The sequence below is a fragment of the Mus caroli genome, chromosome 11 (genome assembly GCF_900094665.2).
Source record: "Mus caroli chromosome 11, CAROLI_EIJ_v1.1, whole genome shotgun sequence".
NCBI classification, from domain to species: Eukaryota; Metazoa; Chordata; class Mammalia; order Rodentia; family Muridae; genus Mus; species Mus caroli.
The window spans coordinates 38,660,044-38,675,267 of NC_034580.1; the positions used below are offsets into that span (position 1 = coordinate 38,660,044).

General features: G+C 44.1%; 1 protein-coding gene across 1 annotated transcript; it reads left to right on the forward strand.

Annotated features, from left to right (window-relative positions):
• Positions 1-719: 719 nt before the first annotated feature.
• On the forward strand, positions 720-12,267 carry Slu7 (SLU7 homolog, splicing factor). The gene is made up of 16 exons (XM_021175789.2): positions 720-793; positions 1,680-1,865; positions 2,459-2,612; positions 3,134-3,214; positions 3,483-3,647; positions 4,871-4,939; positions 6,393-6,440; positions 6,619-6,750; positions 6,997-7,094; positions 7,205-7,272; positions 7,711-7,850; positions 8,427-8,588; positions 9,893-9,997; positions 10,368-10,439; positions 10,539-10,652; positions 11,235-12,267. Exons 2-16 carry the CDS (start codon positions 1,696-1,698, stop codon positions 11,412-11,414), a joined length of 1,758 nt encoding a protein of 585 aa, XP_021031448.1. The 5' UTR covers positions 720-793; positions 1,680-1,695; the 3' UTR covers positions 11,415-12,267.
• Positions 12,268-15,224: the final 2,957 nt, after the last annotated feature.

A 15,224-nucleotide genomic window follows, 5' to 3' on the forward strand; every position in this document is an offset into this window, starting at 1 on the left:
TTGCTGTGGAAGAAAAGTTTGAGACATGCAGGAGGGCTAATTTAGGAACATCTGTATGAAAGTCTTTGAATTTTTTTTAAAGATTTATTTATTGTTATATGTAAGTACACTGTAGCTGTCTTCAGACACACCACAAGAGGGCATCAGATCTCATTACACATGGTTGTAATGCTGGGATTTGAACTCAGGACCTTTGGAAGAATAGTCAGTGTTCTTAACCACTGAGCCATCTCTCCAGCTCCTTAGAATTTTATATACATGGCTTTCTCTGCTTACAAATTGGAGTGTTGAGAGAATTGTCACTAAGAATACGTAAAGATTTTTTTTTTTCTTTTTGAGACAAGGTCTCACTATATAGCCATGGCTAGCTGTGGATTCAATACGTAGACCAACCTAGTTCCAGACTAGCCTCCAACTCCAGAATATCCACATCCCTCTGCTCTCCAGGTGCTAGGATTAGGTTGTATATTCCAGTGCCCAGTTTGTAAAGCCTTTTGAATAAGGAAAACCGTTAGAACCAGTGAGATGGCTCAGCAGGTAAAGGCACTTGCTGCCGACCTGATGACCTGAGTTTGATCCCTGGGACCCACGTGGTGATTGGGGGAGAACCAACTCCTACAAGTTGATCTCTGACCTCTGTAGTGATAATTTTGGAGTTCTGGTTTCTTTTAAAAACATAGAAATATTATAAGAATATGTTATCATTTTAATCCCATGTAGGGCTGCTTCAGACTGTTGCAGTAGCTGACTGATTTGCTTCATGCCCTAGCAGAGGCTTTGCCAGCAACTGCAGGTAATTGCTGTGTTCATATGACATTTGGAATTCTGGGGACTTGGCCTTAAGGGTAAATAAATGCTAGAGCCCCAAGAAGTGGGGTGGGTTGTTGTTGATTGTTGGGGGTTGAGGTTTGTTAGGTAATCTTGTGCAGACAAGAAAAAAAAAAAATCAGATATCCTGACAGCAAAGATCAAACTTGCCCCAAGGAACTCAGTGCCCCAATCAGCAGGAAGTATGCTAACGATAACCTCTCCCCTTCTGACTCCTGGCTCTCTTCAGGGATCTCTTTCCTTTCCTCTCTCTCCTTTTCTCTCTTATATCTGTTGATAGGGGGTTGAAAGGGTAAAAGAAAGGGGATGGAGAAGGAAGGAGAGGAAAGAACCCACGAAGAAGCCAAATCCCGCTACAGACCTTCCCATAGAGTTTATGGCACTCTCGGTCCTTACCGCACCCTTCCACACGGCTGCACACAAAACAAATAAATAAAATGGAAAGAAACCCTCCTTTATAGGCACTTTGAAAGAATAAGAACATAGGAGACTGGAGAATGCTGTTAGTGCAGCAAGGACCCAGTTTTGATCACAACACCATAAAAAGTTTGTGAAGTATCCATGCGTGGTGGCGCACGCCTTTAATCCCAGCACTTGGGAGGCAGAGGCAGGCGGATTTCTGAGTTCAAAGCCAGCCTGGTCTACAAAATGAGTTCCAGGATAGCCAGGGATACACAGAGAAACCCTGTCTCAAAAACCAAAAAAAAAAAAAAAAGTTTGTGAAGTAAGAGGGAGAAAAAAAGTGTAAGCAAGAGAGACCCTGGTAAAGCTCACCATGCTCAGACCCCGTTCAGTAGTGTCAGGGTGTATTCCAGGAGACCTCCATTACTGTACAAACTTCCCTTTTTTAGAGGAAACCAGTTCACCATGTCGGCGACCGCTGTGGACCCAGTTAGTGCGACACCCATGACGGGATCAAAGGAGATGAGTTTGGAGGAGCCGAAAAAGATGACCCGAGAGGACTGGAGGAAGAAGAAGGAGCTAGAAGAACAGAGAAAACTGGGCAATGCTCCTGCAGAGGTCGATGAAGAAGGAAAGTAAGTCTTGTCTTGCTGATGTGTTTAAAAATCCACCCCCAGTTCATCAGGGGCCCACCCTTTGCTTTGGTAGGGGTTGTCCTTTACTGTTCACAGAATGTGTGTTCTTCTTTCTTGTCTCCTCAGACTCATAAGTATGTAGTTTAGTAGACAAATGCTACTAAAGAGCTCATAGTGACTAGCAGTTGCCCTTTTTTACCTTTTTTCTGCCCCCAGCCTAAAGTGGCTACTTTTCCATGCTCTTATTTTGAATTTTTCACGTCTCTGAATTATAATGCCTCTGTGATTGCTTTACTCAGTTGGCTGTGTGCACTAGTTTAACTTTCAGCTCTGATGGAGGGAGCTCGCTAACCCCTTCCTCCGTCTCCTTCCAATTGTACCTTAGTCTCCGCATCTCTATTAGAAAGTTCCTCGGTGTAATATGACATCGTACATCTTTATTCTTAGTTCTTCTGCTAATGGAGATAGCAACCGTCTTCCCTCTCCATCCCACGGCAGGGTTTCTGTTCTTAGCCTCTGTGCTCACTACCTTTGTGGTTAAAATGCCATTTTCAAACTTCCTTCTTCACAATTTCACTTAAATTTTATTACAGAGATATCAACCCTCATATTCCTCAGTATATTTCTTCGGTTCCATGGTACATTGATCCATCAAAGAGACCCACTTTAAAGCATCAGAGACCACAGCCAGAGAAACAGAAGCAGTTCAGTTCATCTGGGGAATGGTACAAGCGAGGCGTAAAGGAGGTATGTGGGTGGCAGCCTGTGTGCCCTTTTGCCAGTGGAGGTTTTTTTATGAAGAACTTAAGAACTTTGATGAGATGCTGTTTAAAGTAGGAAGGTGTTGTGTGACCCTGGTGTTGAAATTCACAGTGTATACAGTGTTAGTTCCAGTCTTTTCTTATTTCTTCTTTTATATTATTAAAACCTTTAAACTTGGTCATCTCAGAACATGAAGGCTACCTGGTCTTCCTTATTTTAAAGATTTATATTTATTAAGTATACAGCATACAGTGTTCTGCCTGCATGTATTCCGACAGGCCAGAAAAGGACCCCAGATCCCATTACAGATGGTTTTGAGCCACCATGTGGTTGCTGAGAATTGACTCAGGACCTCTGAAACAGCAGACAGTGCTCTTAACCTCTGAGCCATCTCTCAAGCCCCTGGTCTTCCTTTTATCAAATAAAGTGTTTTAGTAGACAAGATAGTAAGAGCCAAAGTTACCTCTGATAAGAAGTTTGTTTTGTTCTTTTCTGTCCTTGAACAGAATTCTATAACTACCAAGTACCGCAAAGGTGCATGTGAGAATTGTGGAGCCATGACACACAAGAGGAAAGATTGCTTTGAGGTAAGTTTACTCCAGTCCTGGTGGGAAAACGTCAGCTAGCCTTTTGTTTTCCCCTTGATGGAAAACTTCTATTTCCTAAAGTTGTTTTAGAAAAATAAAAATGAATTTGCTTGAATTTAGTCTGGTATCATTACAGTTTCCTGTCCAAAGTCTGCCTGATAATTAAAGACACTAAAAATGCCACGGTGTGTCTGCGCCAACTCTGTAAAAGTTGCAGGAAGTCTTCTCTGTGCTGCAAGTTCTTAGGGAAAGATCTGCTGTCTTTCAGAGACCGAGGCGGGTTGGAGCTAAATTCACAGGAACTAACATTGCTCCAGACGAGCACGTCCAGCCCCAGCTAATGTTTGACTATGATGGGAAGAGAGACCGCTGGAATGGCTACAATCCGGAAGAGCACATGAAGATTGTCGAGGAATACGCCAAGGTTGATCTGGTAAGCTAGTCCCCTGCTTTCTACTCCCTAGAGAAGATCCATTCTGCTGTGTCTCTAACCTGACAGCGCTTTTGCACATCTTGGGGTGCTCTGAAGATGGTGCCATTTCTTATGTAGCATGTCTAATTCAATGGTGAAAGTGCTGTGGTGGCCCTACTTGGCAGCAGTGTATCCCTCACCCCCTCCCCATCCCCTGAAACAAGGTCTTTCTATGTAGTGCTAACTGTCTTAGAACTTGTTGTGGAGACCAGGCTGGCCTTGAACTCTTGCATCTGCCTCCCAGATACTGTGATTAAAGGCAAGTACCACCACACCCGGCTGGCAGCAGTTTCTTGAGTCTTTAGTTCCAGTGTGACCAAAGACACTAGACCTGTAAGAACAGACTGACATCCAGATGTTCTATTTACTTGGTTTTTTGTGGCAGTCTCATCATGTAACCCTAGTTTGCCTAGATCTCACTATGCAGATCAGGCTAGACTAAAACTCACAGAGGCCTAGCTGCCTCCTGAGTGCCAGGATTAAAGAAAGGTGTGACATCACCACACACAGCTGATTCTGGCTTTTAGAAGTTCTGAAGTCTTCATCCCTAAGCTGCAGCTTGTGTCTAAGGATGCTTTATAGTTGTCTCACATCCCATATAAGAATAGCTGATTGGAATAGTTGATTCCTGTACTAGGAATATGGACATGTGTCAGCATGCCTGGCCAGATCACGGGACAGCATATAAGCATCTAGATGTCATGTTTTTCTGAGCGTTGAAGCATACAGACAGAGACCTGACCCTGCTGGAGATTGGTCAGCCAGCCACTGTGAGTCAGCAGTGCCTGCCAGTGTTGTTGGGGCTCTCTCTGCAGTTACATCTAGGCTTGTTCATGCAAGAGGTTAACTCTCTATAAACCTGCCTGTCCTTTCCCCTCCTCCTCCTCTTCCTCTTCTTCCTCCTCCTTCTTTGAGATCCAATATCCTACAGCTAGCTCTAAGTGCCATTTCTTTTTCTTTTTCTTTTTTTTTTTTTTTTTTTTTGGTTTTTGAGACAGGGTTTCTCTGTATAGCCCTGGCAGTCCTGGAACTCACTTTGTAGACCAGGCTGGCCTCGAACTCAGAAATCCACCTGCCTCTGCCTCCCAAGAGGACCATTTCTGAAAGCACTAAAATCACCCACTTTAAGTATGTACAATTTAAATGGCCATCTGAATGTTGTAAGTAAATGTCTTTTTTTTTAGGCAAAACGAACATTGAAAGCACAGAAACTGCAAGAAGAGTTAGCCTCTGGAAAATTAGTGGAGCAAGCTGTAAGTAAAGATACAAGATATAGTCAAGCAAAATATTCAGACTTTTTAAAACAGTGGTTCTCAACCTCTGGGTCATGACCCCTTTTGGGGGTCAAACAGTTGGTTCACAGGGGTCACCTAAGACCATTGGAAAACACAGATATTTATATTATGTTTCATAACAGTAGCAAAAGTGCAATTATGAAGTAGCAACAAAAATTATTTAATGGTTGGGGGTCACCACAACATGAGGAACTGTATCAAAGGGTCACAGCATTCAGAAGGTTGGGGACCACTGCTTAAAACAACGAAGTGGAAATTAGAGCAAGAATTCACGTTATGTGTCTCTAGTTAGGTTGGAACTGAACTTCCTATCTCCGTCTCCTGAGCACTGGAGTCACAGGAGTGCACTGTGTACATGCAGGCTTCCCTCTTAAAGTAGCATTTATTCAGACCTTCTTAACAATATTCACTGTCATATATTTTAGTGATACATGAAAGAAATAGAAGACCACTTTAGAAAAAGATCCATAAATTCATGGTATTTTTTTGTGTAGTTGGTTGGTTGGTTTTTTTGGTTTTGTATTTTGGTGGTTGGTGGTGGTGTGGTTTTTTTGGTTTTACTATTTTGCATATGTGTTGTGTTGGGGTTTGAACCTGGGTTGCAAACATTCTGACAGCATTTTCTATTTGAACTTGATTTTTAGAAACCTAGCAAGGTTAGGGGCCAGTGAGATGGCCCAGTGGGAAAAGGCAGTTGCATGGATTTGGTCTGAGTCGCAGCGCCCACATGAGGTGGCAGAGGAGAACTGCCTTGATGGACTTGTCCTCTGACCCCGACATGTGTACAGTGGCATGCACTGGCCCAGTAATAACTAGAAAGGAACTAGTCAGGCTTAGTGAGTGTGATGGAGCCAAAGCCTGAACCACATGGAAGTGAGGACCTCCGGGTTCTTTAGTCTTCTCAAGCTTTGTATGATTATAATCTTGTCCCAGGAGGCCACAGAGCTGGCTCCGTGGTTAGGAGCACCGCTTGCTCTTACAGAGCACTTGAGCTCCGTTCCCAGCACACACGTCAGGCAGCTTACAGCTGTCTGAGACCCCAGATCCAAGCAACTCAGTGTTCTCTTCTGCCCTCCAAGGGAACACACACGCATGTGCATGCACCCCCACAGACACGTACATATGAAACACATTCTACATCAATAAAGTAGTTCACAGTAGCTACTGTGTCAGAGTGTATGTGCTTGGGTCAGGTGTGAAGTATTAGAGCGTGTTGTTGAAATGAACCAGCCAACCTTCCCTTCCTCCCCCTCCTTCCCTTCCCTTCAGTGCTAGGAGTTAGACTCAGGGTCTGGTGCGTGCTAAGCACACAGCAAACTTCTCACATATACCCACTTATAGCATGTTTTTTAAATTTGAAGTAATCTAAATTAAATGAAAAGGATTTACAGTTGTTTTCCTTCTGATGCAGAACTCTCCGAAACACCAGTGGGGAGAAGAGGAACCCAACTCGCAGATGGTGAGGCGTGCTCGTCCTTTCTGGCTGCAAGCTCTCCTAGCTCCACTGGCTCGCAGTAATCGTGGTCATGTGATAACTTTAAGTCACACAATGAGCCTTTGTTTAAAGGGGAGCGAAAACAAGACCTCAGTGCTGCGTCCTCTTGCTCAGTTTTCTTGTCCCCAACTCTTCCTTTCAGGAAAAGGATCATAACAGTGAGGATGAAGATGAAGACAAATATGCGGATGACATTGACATGCCTGGGCAGAATTTCGACTCTAAGAGACGCATTACTGTTCGCAACCTCCGGATTCGAGAAGATATTGCAAAAGTAAGTCACGTTAGCCTGACCTCCGGCTCTGAGAGATAGAGGTTCCGCACTTGCCCTGCCTGTGCAGTGTCTGTGTGTGGTTTGATTAGTGTAATCAGAGGTACTTGGAAGGCCGGCAATGTCAGCTTCTCCTTGTACAGGACCTACACGTACTCTTGGTTAATCAGAGCCTACTCCTCTGCCCAACTGAGCCCTTTCTTGCTATAAATCAGTGGTAACACAGTCTTCAAATATTTTTCCTTTCAGTATTTGAGAAATTTAGATCCAAATTCTGCCTATTATGATCCAAAAACCAGAGCGATGAGAGAGAATCCTTACGCCAACGCAGGAAAGAATCCAGATGAGTAAGTATCCAGTTAAACTTACTGACTTTGGTGTAAAGGGTTCTGTGCTTTCTAATTTGATTTTATAAATGAGTTTTTCTTAAAACAGTCTCTAACAACTGTGCTTTCAGAGTGAGCTACGCTGGAGATAACTTTGTTCGATACACAGGAGATACCATCTCCATGGCTCAAACACAACGTAAGTGTTTGTTCTATACCAAGGCCTTTTATTTAGACTTTAGGGATGAGGACCAGCAGGATGGCTCAGGGTGCCTGCTGTCAGGCTTGATACCAGAGTTCTGCCCCCAGCATCCACACGGTAAATAGAGAGACTCGAGGTGTCCTCTGACCTCTCATGTGTTCTGTGGCATGAGCATTTGCACATGCAGATAAATAAATGTAAAAAAGGAAACTGGAGATCTGAAAACAGGCATGATGGCATATGTCTATGACCCTACTACCTGGGACACCAAAGCAGGAAGATTGCTACAAGCTTAAGGCAACTGTCTCAGAAAAAGCCAGCAGACAGAAAGAAAAGAGGGAGATAGGAGATGGATGGTGGCTACTTAAAGCTTGCTTTAAAAATGCAAAACCACAGGGAGCTATCAACTCATTGAGACACTTTGAATTCTTCTAGTGTTTGCTTGGGAAGCCTACGACAAGGGGTCTGAAGTGCATCTCCAGGCAGATCCGACAAAACTAGAGCTGCTGTATAAGTCCTTCAAAGTCAAAAAAGAAGACTTCAAAGAGCAGCAGAAGGAAAGCATCCTGGAAAAGGTAAGGCTAAGAAACCTTTACCTACCACGTTAGAGGCATTAAGCTTGGTGTGCAGTATGGAGAGCCCCTTTTAACCTATGAGGCTTCTCTTCCTGTCCTTCTGGCAACTCAGTTGGTGCAGACTTTTGCATCACTCACAACCCTCCAAGATGGAGTGCTAAGATAAATGCCTGCTCTTTCTCACACGTTGTTATGGCAGTGGGTCCCTGAACCAGCACAGCTCACATCTACATCACAGTCTTGCTTTCTCAATCCCAGCCCAGCATTCTAAAATGCTTTCTGAGGGCTCCAGGGCAAGGCCACAAAGTATGTCCCCATGTACAAAACACACCTTTGCTTTCGTCACATTTTCTAGCTTCCACACATCCAAACTCCAGGGATGGAGAAATTGGCTCCATCTCTTGATGGGGAAACAGTAAAGTTGTGAGGCAAAGAATATCAGGCATGTGCACACAAAAATCTCTGGCCATCTTGAAACTACCAGATAACTAACAAGGGAAACTTCTTATTTACCATAAAGATTTGATATAAAAGTTTGGTTATAAAATGTGTTTTAAAATGCTCAATGTCCTTTAGTACGGTGGCCAAGAACACCTGGACGCCCCTCCAGCTGAGCTGCTCTTAGCCCAGACAGAAGACTACGTGGAGTACTCCAGGCATGGCACAGTCATTAAAGGTCAGGAGCGGGCTGTCGCCTGCTCCAAGTACGAGGAAGACGTGAAGATCAATAACCACACGGTCAGTGCTCGCTGGGCTCTGGGCTATTTCTCTCTCACGTACTTGAGATGAGACAGGCTGACCATCGGCTTCTCTTTGCTGCTGCTGCTGCTGACAGTTTAGCTTTGCTTTATGATCTGTTTTCTGAAGTGAAAAACAATATTATTTCATCTGCATGCTTATCCAGAATCAACACAGTTTTTGTATGTTGTACCATTTATACTTTGTCTGGGTTTGAATATACACACTTGCAAGTTGTATTTAATAGTTTTCGGCAGAAATATTTGGAAATCACAGGTATGACATTTCACTCAAGCACGTCTTCTAAAAACGAGCGTGCACATGTGCAGGGGTTAAGTTAGAGTTGACTTCCTCCGTCCACTGTTGTGTGCATCCCAGGAATCCACTCAGGCTCATCAGCCTTGTGTGTGAGCACATTATCCTCTGATCCTTCTCAAGTTAAGCCTGTATTGATCACTGACCAAGTCTGGCATGGAAACTGTCTCCTGCTCTGCATCCGCCTGTTTCCTAACAGGATCATAATCTCCCCCTGTTCCCTACATGCCTTAAAACAAGGATTGAGGGCCAAAGCCCAGATTTAGTAGAGCCTAAATTTTTGGCAAGAATATATAGTAGATGATACTGTGTCCCTTAGAGCATTACATCATAAAGCACGCACACACACACACACACACACACACATGTATTTTTGGTGCTGGGGAGTGAACCCAGGGCCTCAGACATGCTTAGCCATGGTCTGCCACTGAGCTACAATCTTGACCCCATTTGTTGTGAACCTAAACTAACAAAACTTTAAACATCAAGGATCAATAAACTTACAAACTGTGGCTGTACTATGTAGAGTAGAAAGAGCCAAACAGACCTCACACACTGTCAGCATAATATAGTCTAACAAGGGTCTACGCACTGTTCAGCAAAACCACTTATTAAAAGTAAAACCTTAGGTTTAAAATGTTTCACACCTTAAGAGAATCAAATACTAAATTTTTTCATAGACTTTTTTGGGAGTTTGTGGGGTGGGAGTCAGTTTATTGAGACATGGTTTTACCCAGGCTGGCTCAAACTTGAATATTCTGTCTCCATGCTGGGATCATGCCTGGCTTTTGAGAATGGAACTTAGACCGTTATAACTACAGTGCCCAGCTTTCCAGCATTTGACATTGACCCACCCTCTGTCTCTGTTTTACCCAACAATGGAAATAAATTCAAGGTGGCTGCATCATTTTATACTCCTGCCAGCGGGATGGAAGAGTCTCTAACCCCAGGCTCCTTTCCAGATAACCTCTGTCTCTCTCTCTCTACAGCATATCTGGGGATCTTACTGGAAAGAAGGCCGCTGGGGATACAAATGTTGTCACTCGTTTTTTAAGTATTCCTACTGCACTGGAGAAGCTGGGAAGGAGAGTGTTGTGAGTATTGCCCTCTAGCTTTTCTCTCTCTGTGGAGGAGATGAGTAAGGAGATGAGATGGGGTTTCATGTAGGCATGGCTAGCCGAGAAGTCACTCTGGCCAGCGGTGCCCCTGAGCTTCTGACTGTGCTGGTTATGCATGTGCTCAGGCCTGGCTTTAGGAGGTGCTAGCTATGGGGCCCAGGGCTTTGCAGGCTAAGCAGGGACTCTACCAACTAAGACACACCCATAGCCCTTGCCCTCTAGTTTTTAAAGGTATAAGACAGTCAGGCTGCATAAATCATATCTTCTCATGTTTCAAATTCTAACCTGTTCTTCAAGTGATTCATAACTATAGTCTTCAACTCAAATTATATTTCTTTTCCCACAGAATTCAGAGGAATGTATTATAAATGATGCGACTGGAGAAGAGTCTGTGAAGAAACCTCAGACCCTCATGGAGGTCAGTGTGTGATCGTCTGCTCTGGATCACTAAGTCCTGAGCAGGTGTGGAAACGTGCCTGAGCTCTTTACTCACGTAGCCTTTTATTCTCCTTCACAGCTGCATCAGGAGAAACTAAAAGAGGAGAAGAAGAAGAAGAAAAAGAAGAAGAAACACCGCAAGAGCAGTTCTGACAGCGACGATGAGGAACGGAAGCAGGAGAAACTGAAAAAGGTACTTTGTGACATCTCAGTCAGGAAAGTGACAAGCAGCAAGCCAAACAGGGGCAGGGGTGGGGAGTGAGCACTTGGGGCTGATGCTGCCGTTCCTGCCTGCCTGCAGAGGAGACCACCCTGAGTGTGCATTGTTTGCCCAGGTCATATAAGTGGCAATTGAGTGAGTCTGACTGTGTGTGTGTGTGTGTGTGTGTGTGTGTGTGTGTGTGTGTGTGTGTGTACACTCATGCAGAGGTCAGAAGACAGCTGGCCCAAGTTGGTTCTCTCCTTCCACCATGTGGATTGTGGAGATGAAACTGGAGTCATCCGGCTTGGCAGCAGTTGCCTTTATGCACTGAGCCATCTCGCCAGCCCCTTAACAGAGTTTCTTTAACTTCTTAAAAAATGTCATAGAACACTTTGTACTCTATGGAAAATAGTAGATGAGCCAAATAGTAAGTGGTTGTTGTTTCGCAGTGCAGGGGCTGACTCCATTCTTTCAGACAGTGGGGTTTTTGATAGAACATTTCTATTCCATGGAGCCTTTTGTGTTCCGGTGTGATGGAGATTCGTGGTGCTGATTTTTCACATCTCGCCACAGGCACTGAATGCAGAGGAGGCTCGCCTTCTTCACGTGAAGGAGATCATGCAGATTGACGAGCGGAAGCGGCCCTACAACAGCATCTATGAAACCCGAGAGCCCACAGAAGAGGAGATGGAGGCCTACAGGATGAAACGGCAGAGGCCGGATGACCCCATGGCCTCTTTCCTAGGACAGTGACTCGTCAGGATTGGACACATACACAGCATGTTCTTTCCAGCACCTTGTCACCGAGAGATAGAAAATCTTATCTGTCCTTCTTGCTCCCTGACATTAATAAATTTTTCTGAAGTCTCAAAGTCTTCTCAACAGTCAAGAAACAAAGCAAGCAAGCAAAAGCATCCAGTTGTGATTAGGGTTAAAATCATCCATCCTAATTAATGATTTGAAAAGAGTTTGACTCTCTTCCTCTCAAGCGTCTTGTGGAGTCTGCATTATGGCTCATCTTGTAATGCTGGCACCTGAGAGTGGTGGAGACAGGGGGGTCAAGAGTTCAAGATCAGCCGAGTATGGTAGTGCACACCTGTAATCCTGGCACTCAGGAGACTGAGGCAAGAGCCTCATAGCATTAGCTACATAGCAAGTTTGAAACCAGTCTGCACTACATGAGGCTTTGTCTCAAAATGAAAAAGTTTGAGACTATCCTAGGCTACATAGCAAGAAGATCTCAAGAAAGAGACGAAGGAAGGAAGGACGGAAAGAAGAGAAAAAAAAACAAAGTCATTTGTTCATAGTGAGGTCTCCAGCTATGTGCCACCAGTCCTCTGGTCTCTTGTATGTTGCCCCACCCTGTAGGTCCTCTCAAAGCCAGAGCCCTGTTCTTAAATTACTAGTGATTCTAGTAGTGACATCATTAGTAATTTAACTCCATAATTGCAGTTACAGCATTTGGTTTTTGCCATCTAAGATTTTCTTGGTTTTAAACAAAAATATTCTATCTTTATCTGCAGCACAGAGGGAAATCTGCCGGGCATGCAAATATCTGTGTCCCCATAATCCTAATAATAAATCTGTTTTTCATTCAGTTGTTAAACGTTGGATTTTCGTACATTTCCTTATACCTTACATCTTTTAATGGTCGTTGACTGCTTCACACTTACCTTGCTGAACATGAACTTTCAGACCTAGAAGTCCCTTTTATGATTTATGATATATGATGTGTTTTTTACTATTGTATGTCATTTAATTCTGATCTGTTTAACGCTACAAAAGTAAAGTTGTAAAGATCTAAGACATCTAGTTACCTAGACTGTGTACCCAGCGGGTATCATTTGGTAAAAATACAAGAGCAAAACCACTTAAGACTGAAGGTTCTTTAAAGACCGTAAGGATGGCTTCCGACGTGTCATGCTGCTGCTGCTGCTGTGATCTTCAGCCTGCCTTGCCTGGAAACATGGCAAAGACAATGCTGACACCACTCCACTGTGAGAGCATAGTCTGGGGACACTGACTCGGTGAGTGTGTTCCAGACTGACTTCCAGGACACTGTGTGACGTCAGCATCTCAGACAGGCAGGAGAAAAGCACCAGATACCTGGCTCTCCATGGTGTGAGCATTCAGACTGAGATTAGAACCGCAATGCAGGTTTGGGGGATTGGCTCAGTCAGAGAAGGCCTTGCTTTGCAAGGATGTTAAAGAGAAAGCAGGCCAGCCAGACGCAGTCAGTGGTGTATGCTTGTAATCCCAGCCCTGGGGAGGCAGAGAAAAATACCTAAGGCTCAGGCTCACCAGCTCCACCAAATCTGCAAGTACCAGACCAGTGAACAGCTCCTGAGTGACAGGTTGTTCTCTGACCTCTACATGTATGCCACGTTTGTACCCACACACGCGCACACACACAGAATTATAATGCAAATAGATCTCTGATCATAAAGGCCAAAATTGTGTTCTATCTCTACCTCGACATGGGTGGTTCAACACAAAGTCAGTTATTGGTGTCTATTTTGTGTATTATCTCTTGTTAATAAAGATGCAATTGAGAATATTTAGCCATGAGTTGTTTGAAGTACCCCTAACTGTTTGGCAGAGAAATGGATTATGGGGATGCTGAAGAATGTGGCTAACTTTTGTGTTTACAAGAAACTTTCAGCATCCTTTATCAAACTTAATGTTTCTCTTCCACCCTGAGGCCTAATTTACTCTGCTTTTAGAAAGAATTCTAGAATACCCCTAGTCATATTACTGTTAAGTTGGGGAAGGGAGTGTAATGTGCAGATCTTGTAGCTGAGGACAAACGTCCTACCTCCAGCTCCCAAGTGCTGAGGGTACAGGTGTACACCACTGAGCCCTGCTTTGTGAACTTTCATTTTGTTATCTCAGAAACAGTCACCTTTCCCAGTGTTGGAACTGTGAGCTGGAGCTGTCATGTTGTCACAAATACATCTCATGGAGGGCAAGATATTTATATTTTACAGTTAGCATGAGTCCTTACCTCTAAACAGCTTGCTTGACGGCTAACAGTTAAAGCACTGCAGCCAACTTATGTCAGATCCAAATGTTGCCTTCTGTCAAGGCTTCGGGTTCAGGCTTAGATAGCTGCTGGTCTTTTGCAATTTCTCTGACAGGCTTTCTAGTATCTACATTGACATGGACATTGTAGTGGCTATTCCTGGTTGTCAACTTGACTATATCTGGAATGAACTGCAATCCATAATTGGAAGGCTCACCAGTGATCCTAATCTGGAGGCTGGGAGATAGAAGTTTCTGATCTGGATCTTGGTATGGAGATCTTGAGGCATAGTGGCTATGGATTCCAGAAGATTAAGACAGGGATATCTTCAAATTCAAGGTCATCTGGGATTAAAGGCATGGTGATACACACCTTTAGTCTGGGCCACACCTGCTGGAGACCATATAAGGATATTTGAAGAAGGAAGATGGCCTCTCTCTTGGCCTGCTTGCCGTGTGGGACTGAGCAACTACTAGATCCTTGGATTTCCATTCACAGCTGCTGCTGACCATTGTTGGGAGTTGGACTATAGACTATAAGTCATCAAGAAATGTCCTTACTATATTGAGACTAACCCATAAGTTCTGTGACTCTAGAGAACCCTGACTAAGACAGACATTGACTTTTAATAAAGTCGGTAGTGTGAGGTCATGACATTCCCCAGGCTGGAGAGAGTGGAAGAGCACTCACTGCACTGAAGCATACAGACCTCAGTTTGGATCCCAGTACCGTGTAATAGCTAGCCGTGCCTGTACACACCCACTGACCTCTCCCTCCGGCCTCCATGCACAATTAGCAGGAACACCAAGAGAAGTTCTCAACTGTGCCTCTCTCAGGGAAGCGAAGATCAGTGAAGACTGAGACCCACAAGCATTGCACAGCTAGATGTTCCTGCAAGCCAAGCTCTGTCTCCATCACTCCTCTGAGTCCTATTTATACCTTCCAAACATCACATGTCCTCCATGTCCCTTGCCTCAGGACAGGTCTTGCCTCAGCACATGCATCCAGTCAGCCCAAGTCCTCAGAGTCCAAACAAATGGAACTCAACTACACAGCGTAAGGCAGACTAATGCAAGTGTGTTGTTAGCAAAGAATCCATCATGTGTCCTTTCATGTGTTTTCTTCTCTAGCAAAGCATCCTCTCTCCTGTGTCTGCTTCCGTGAAACGTTCCTTCACGAGTCTGCCTTAGTTCTTCACCTGTGTCCACTTCAGGAAAACACTCCTTCACGTGTTTGCCTCAGTAAAACACCACCCCACACAACTGACTCTCCAAAGAACCCTTAAGTTTCCACTTCATATTCCTGCTTAATCCTTATTAAAAATATGAGCCACTTTGTCAAAACTCTGCCCTTCCTTTGAGTGTTGGGTGAATCGTTCCTTTATTTAGTCCATGGTTCTTCACTTAGTGGATGCAAATCTTTGGTACAGAATGGATGGGAGAGATGATCGTGGGGTATTCTTCCTAAGAGATTCAAGATAGATCAGGTTTATTTGTAATATTATTGAAAACAATTGTCATAAATACAATTTTATAATAAAG